Source organism: Ruditapes philippinarum, unplaced genomic scaffold, assembly GCF_026571515.1.
Source record: "Ruditapes philippinarum isolate M1 unplaced genomic scaffold, ASM2657151v2 ctg10532_1_1_1_1, whole genome shotgun sequence".
Lineage (NCBI taxonomy): Eukaryota > Metazoa > Mollusca > Bivalvia > Venerida > Veneridae > Ruditapes > Ruditapes philippinarum.
The window spans coordinates 57,465-64,530 of NW_026863936.1; the positions used below are offsets into that span (position 1 = coordinate 57,465).

The 7,066-nt window shown below is 32.8% G+C and overlaps 1 protein-coding gene across 1 annotated transcript; it reads left to right on the forward strand.

The window, feature by feature from the left end:
• The first annotated feature begins 381 nt into the window (after positions 1–381).
• Positions 382–6,041, forward strand: LOC132723879 (uncharacterized). The gene is made up of 7 exons (XM_060708681.1): positions 382–526; positions 882–1,511; positions 1,957–2,048; positions 3,511–3,739; positions 4,542–4,648; positions 5,345–5,461; positions 6,018–6,041. Exons 1-7 carry the CDS (start codon positions 472–474, stop codon positions 6,039–6,041), a joined length of 1,254 nt encoding a protein of 417 aa, XP_060564664.1. The 5' UTR covers positions 382–471.
• Positions 6,042–7,066: the final 1,025 nt, after the last annotated feature.

Genomic DNA, 7,066 nt, shown 5'->3' on the forward strand with positions numbered 1-7,066 from the left:
GTTTCAGTTTTGAATTTGATTCGTCCCTAGAATTTCCTTATTTAAACGGTACGAACATTTAAAGGGCGAATGCACCGGAAATCAGTGGTTTGCTAAATCATAAATGCATTTTAGATAAACAAAGCACAACATCAAAATTTTAGCATCATGAGAAGAGAGGAAATAATACGTTATTAAAGTCTTAATTAATCGGAATTGTGAAATTTCATCAGAATTGTGAACGGCTCCGTCAGACCCAGTCTGAAAATTGTGAAGGTCCGTTTGTGATTGTGAATGGGTCCGTTACTCGGTACCACTTTTATAGGGAAAAAAATCGCTGAAATTATACAAATCAGATTTTTGAGCAGCCATAATTGTAAAAAATATACTGTCATTCTGTATTTGATGCTTAACTGTTGATTTCATAATTATTATGTAATTATTATTTTATAATTTTACATTATAGTTAACAAGAAAGAATTGGAGAAGGAAATGGAAACCTTGATAAAAGATGTGAACTCCAGCATTCTGGTTGAGTCTCAGAAAGGTAGGTTTTTAAGGAGTATTTCATTGAAAAGAATTTCTCCCAAAAAAACTAAACTATATAAATCATTATGAAATTGAATTGTGCATGCCCCTTTGAAATTTGAATTTTGCATTGTTTTGTTGCTCTATGTTCACAAAGTCAAATTTCCATTAAAAAAAATACAGGTAGAAGAAAGTTTGAAATTAATACATAGATTTTCCGTCATTATTTACAGTATATATTAACTTTGATTTATGAAGGAAAAAAAGCATTCTTAAATTTTAAGTCTTGGAAGGACCAGCTTTCAAAATTGATGTTCTTTTTGGCTATACATTGTATACAATATGTCAAACCCCTTGATCATCTTGTCTTACAGAAAAAAGGCACAAAAGAAGTAAAGAAGCAGAAACAAACAGTGCTCAGTCAGAAAAGCAAAAGAAAGCAGCTGAGAAATTAAAAGAAAAGGAAACACAGAGAGAAGTTTTGAAGAAGAAAAAGGAAAGGCTAATTGCTGTTATGGACAGTGAACTGTCAGAACCGCAGAGATCTCCTATTCATAGAACAGCACATGTCTCGCTTTTCTCACCAAGATCTCCAAGGAAATCACAAACAACTGAAGCAACAGTATTTGAATCCCCATTAAGAAGATCACCCAGATCAACAACTGTAGCATCAGTGTCTCAATCACCACTGAGAAGGTCACCCAGGAAAACCTTGGCATCACTTAAACCAGTCTCTCCTTCATTATTTGGTGATAGTAATCAGTTTCTGTCACCATCACCTCAGTCATCACCTGCTTCAACAGAATCTCATTCTCTTTTTGAAAATGTCAGAACAGCTAAAACTCTACCAAGGTCATTGTCTTTTTCTGAAAAACCAGTAGTCAATGCAAAAGGTCACCCAACAGTTGCAGCAAAACAACCACGAAACAGATGTGAGTCTTGTGAAACACTCCGGCAAGAGAATAGAGCACTTCGGAGCCAGATTGAAGAACTTTTAGTGAAATGTAAGAAAACATGATCTTTTCATGCTAAAAAGTATATCTTTAAATGCTAGTTAACTTAGGATTTTAAAAAGCTATTTTATCCCTTGAAAAGTTCAAATTTATAAGGCTTTGAATAGTATAATGTTATGTTTCAATCCCATAAAATTCCATTGCTACTTAAAAATTTTTACTGCCAATCAAAACAAATCAAAATTTTGTATATTAGGAATTTATTGTCCCTTGTCCCCTAAAATTATTATTCAATTACTGCTTGCCAATCAGATTTTCTGAAGCGTAAAAATCTTAAGCCTTATGAATATTTATTGGTCATGCCTGACAGTCCGACAGTTTTCAGGAAGATTTACCAGTATTCTATTACGTACTTAATACAGTATTCTGTAACACTTCTATAAATAGGTAAGTTGATTATTGTTAAAGCATAAAAGTTATTAATCTTTAACTGCAGCTTCTCTGAATTCTGAAGAGCAAATGGCCAGTCAACAGTATGCACGGCCTCCTGCTGGAGTGTATGATGCAGAATTTGCTTCCCAAAATGGAGTAAGTACAGAGATATTTTTCTACAGCAGCTTTTCAACCTGTTATACTAGTATTTCTAGGGTTTTTGCTGGGGAGAATGGACATACAGCCCCGTAACTGCATACAAAAAACGAAAACAAATGTAGAATAATTATGGCTTACGGCCTACTAGTTGTCAGATAATCTTTAACAGCAACATGATCAGTTTTTACTAACATGGGCAACACAAAATAGTTATCTTCAAAAATTGTAAAGTTTACTGGTTGTGCTTTGAAACAAATATTTATGTATATTTTTACCTCATTTGATTAATTACGTGGATTGTAAGTGCCGTTTGCAATGTGTAAATTACTTTCTTTGTTCACTTCACAGTATTTTACTTTTAAATACATTTTCAAAATGTTCATGAAAATTAGCATGAATCTGAAGGCATGGTTCTTTAATAGCAAATGTCATTGTTTCTAGTCAGGTAAAAAAACGTGAAACATAGTGAACTTCATCATTACTTTGAAGGGCGACCCACCTGTAGGGCGAGTGACCCTCCAAATTTACTTGCCCCTCATTAAACAGTGTGTTAAATTTAGGGCATGTAAATTTGGAGGGTCACTCAACCCTCCATTTTGACGGACTTAATTTGTAAAAATCGAATACAAAAATTACCGGTCTATATCGATATAATTGGCTACATTTTCTTCAATTATATTTATTATATCTTTATTCTTTTATTATATAATCTTCAATATAGACTGAATACTTGTTCCATTCAAATTTTAACATACTCTGCTAAAATATCAAACTCACTGCTCTGGCTAAGTATAGAACATTACCGAATGCGTATGTGTAAAACATTGTCAAATGCTGCTGTTGTCACCGATTCATCATACACATTTGGTTGTTGTCACAGAATCGATTCATCATACACATTCGGTAAGGTCATACTTAGTGATAAGGTCGGTTTTCAGTTGACAGTATTATGTTTGAAATGGCGTCTGCTGTTTGATTTTTTATGGAATAACTTCATTTATATTAAATATGTAGAGAACCATCATTTAGATCTTGAGAATCTCCTCGCCCTCCTGGATTGAGTTTGATCAATTTTTTAATTGCCCGACCGTAACTTTTACGCGAATGCAAGCAGGCGAGTTTATTCGTCAAAGCCTCCTACATTCAAGTTGTAATTAGTGCATTATATAGCGAATGATTGTTGTTTTTAAATGAATCAGAACATTACATTGAAAATTTTAATTATCAATTGCTAGAGTATCCGGAATAATCAATAGTGAATTCAGTCAAAATGTCCTTTTTTTCCAACACTATCATTTGCAGTGCCTAACAACTTAATTTCATTCTATACAAAATGTTCTAAGATTTTCAAAAACATTTCTTCTTTTAATTTTAAAATGTTTTGTGGGTGATAAGATACCTGCTTTGATTGTTTAAAAAATAAACTGTTTTTAAAATAATGTTATCTATACTTTCACAGATGGAAGAATTATTTCCTGCAACTAATGTGTTTCTACATAAAGACCAACACTACACATCACTTAATAAGTCAACATCCAGTCCACAGGGAGGGAAAGACGGGAAAAGAATAGCGAGATATTTACTGACTGTGTTTTTCACAACAGAACAGCTCCAGCAGAGCAGTCTTACTGAATCTGAGACCTCCCTCTACCGTCCGCTCAACCAACAAATTGTGGAAGCCATTATTGGTAAGTACAATAAAATTATTCTTTAGCTAATATGAAAACAAACACAAGGTCAGTCTTAAAGTGCTTCCTCACAGGAACAAGTGTAGTATACATCTCCATACTTAAGTGCAGCCTTATGATGTCTTATTTCAATCTTTACATTTAATTTAGAAAAAAGTTTCCTTATACCCTTATTGATCTTTGGTATTCATATTGAAAAGGAAACATTACATTGTCTCATACATGCTTTATTGTGCAAAAAAGTTGAACGTATTATTAAAGCTTTTCTGGTATTGAGACTTGTATAGAGGATATTTGAGCCGCGTCATGACAAAACCAACATAATGGGTTTGCGACCAGCATGGATCCAGACCAGTCTGCGCATCCGCTGTTCGCTATCAGTTTCTCTACTTGTAATAGAGTTGGTAAGCGAACAACATGGATCCTGATCAGACTGTGCGGATGCGCAGACTGATCTAGATCCATGCTGGTCGCAAACCCATTATGTTGGTTTTGTCATGACACGGCTCATTTGTTTATTTTGAGGCAAAATGGCATGCTATATATCACACTGTGAGTCAGCAAAACTATATTGCCTACAGTGTGAGCAATATGGATTTTATCACACGGATAGTTTAATTAATTTGCATTTATTATTTCATATAACAATTTCTTTTTAAGCTTTCAGCTTTTCTTGACCAAGTCCACTACTTAATTAGTCGAGCATGCTGTCTCCTCTGACAGTTTGATCTATGATTATTTTAATATGCTTGATGAAACTTGTTTTGATAGGAGACTCACAGTTTAGCTTTTTTTATTTCAGCCTTTTCTGTTTACAACTCAGAAACACGAAGGGGGGATATTATGAAGGCAATGCGGTCAAGCCTTACTTCCAAACGATGCAAAGCAAAAAAAACAACTAAAGTGACAGTATAAGAAGAATTGATATTGGATACAAAATAGAACTTATACTGTATTTTCAACAATGGATGGTTTATGATGACCGTGAAATGACATTCAACTTAGCATAATTGAAAAAAAAAAAACTGTGTTATAGTGACTTTTTTATAGTAGTTTTAGATTTTCTTAAGGACTTTTTAATTGAGTGTTTTTTTTTATTGTTTATCATGCATGAAATTATTAGTTGAAAGAATTAAATGTTCCCTTAAAAATATGTCATTGTTCCTTTTTGTTTGGTTAAGTAAAGTCTGAGAAAGCGCCACTTGCTGTCATAGATAATTTGCAAATGTTTTTCTTTAATGATAATGCATATGTTCATGCTTTAATCACAAAAATGAATCTATTGCTTAAAAACTGCCCAGAATATTTGTAAATTTGTATTTCCTAGTACTGGTATTTTTAATTGTTGGCTCACTTGAGCAATGTAGTGCTGAAAGTGAGTCATTGTGATCATCTTCTTTCTGTTTTTTGTAAACTTTGTGTGCTATAGTGGCTGCATTATCCGTAGATATCTTATTTCTATAGATGCAATTAGTAACATAAAATTGATAAGATATTTGGAGGAAATAATACATTTCTTAAACTTCAAATAGGCCTTCTAATGATACTCTTTAGTGCTTTAAAAAAATGTGCTTTGTAAAATGCTTCAAGATTTCTTATTTTTAGTTTTGTAGTGGGGCTTTAATTGTACTTTTTACTCTGGGACTTAATCTGTACTTCAACAATATGCTTCATGTGTGCTTCAAAGAGAAGCTTCATGTGTGCTTCAAAGAGAAGCTTCAGGTATACTTCTGTCATGGAGACTTCATCTGTACTTCTTAATGGGCTTAAAGTGTGCTTCATAATTACACTGAATGCATTTAATATGTATGCTTCAAATGTGCTTCCAAGGGGTACTTCGAAGATACTTTTTAAGAAGCACATTTGAAGCCTAATTAGCATAATTCGAACGGGACTGCAAAGGAGCTTCACCTATGTGTTTGCATAAGCATTTACCATCAAATAAATGAAAGCGCATATGAAGTAGGGACTGCAACCATGCTTCTTATATACTTCACCTGTGAGCTTCAAATATACTTATAGTATACTTCAATTGCGCTCTATTTGTGGCTGGGTTAATTCACAGAGAAGGCAGAGAATATTGTTTTCTTTATAGACTTTGTGTTTTGGTCATCATTTTGAAAACTGATTTTCTATTATTGATAACTGGTCACTTTTTGAGAGAGCTATTGATACATTTTGAAATGAGATAGGATATATGACAATTATAGCCTAATAATTATAGTAAGGTTGTTGCCTGAATATTTCTTATAGCAGTTTTTGTTTGCTTGTATTGTAGATATTGGAGAATATGATGATATAAAAATGATGACATAAATAATGCCAAAAAAAGTAGCAACATAGCTGATACCAATGAAGTGTCTACCAACAAACTTGATGAGGTTAAAACCCCATGAAGCTATCAATGAATATGACGGTATTTGTCTTATATTCTGTTTTCTTACAGGGCCCAAATATTTAAAACTAGTCGAAAACTACTAGACTTTTAGTTTCACAATTAATATAAATGCAAGAGTTTTTTAACAGCTGAATATTTATAATAATAGTTATTGTATTATGTATTATGATTGTGCTCACAGTACTTAGGCCATAGAAAAAAAATATGTCTGATTCCTCATCCCCGTCCGCCCCACTCAGTTAGATTCCTCTCTGATAGATACATTTTCCCTTCAGCGAACATGATGCCATAAACAAAGCCAATCATTTTTTTTTTTTATTTTCAATGTATATAAAGTCCATCTTATTTCAATAATAAAGAAAAGTAAAAGTGCCCTGACCCGCTGGGGATATTATCCAAAATTCCATTGAGAATCTAAATGTTTATTTCTTTGGCTACATTATACTGTGGTCTGAACATTGCACAAGATTTGTGAAATTGTTCTTACACAAAAAATATTATTCTAATATATTTAAAGAGTTCTCACTTGCTTGTGATTTATTACACACTGCTCCTCAGTTGCAGTGATTTAGTATGTACTGTCCCAATTGGTTTTTCAAGTGGAACATTTTTTTTTAATAGCAAAAATATTTTTTACACCTGCATCATACATGTATTAGCATACTGTTAATTCACAGCGATTAGGCAGAGAATACTGTTTTCTTTATAGACTTTGTGTTTTTTTCATCATTTGGAATGGGGTTTTGGCTATTATTGATAACTGGTCATTTTTTTGAGCGAGCTATTGATACATTTTGAAATGAGATAGGATATATGACATTAAAGCCCAATTATAGTAATTGTTGCCTGAATATTTCTTATAGCTATGTTTTTGTTTGCTTATATTGTAGATATTGGAGAAATAATGATATAAATGATGACATAAAATA

Bases quoted from the DNA above. Each gene is read 5' to 3' on its own strand.
- LOC132723879 (XM_060708681.1), top strand. From the start codon at position 472: ATGGAAACCTTGATAAAAGATGTGAACTCCAGCATTCTGGTTGAGTCT. The intron at 527-881 runs GTAGGTTTTTAA...CTTGTCTTACAG, and splicing joins TCTGGTTGAGTCTCAGAAAG to AAAAAAGGCACAAAAGAAGT. The intron at 4,649-5,344 runs GTATAAGAAGAA...TCTTATTTTTAG, and splicing joins AAAAAACAACTAAAGTGACA to TTTTGTAGTGGGGCTTTAAT.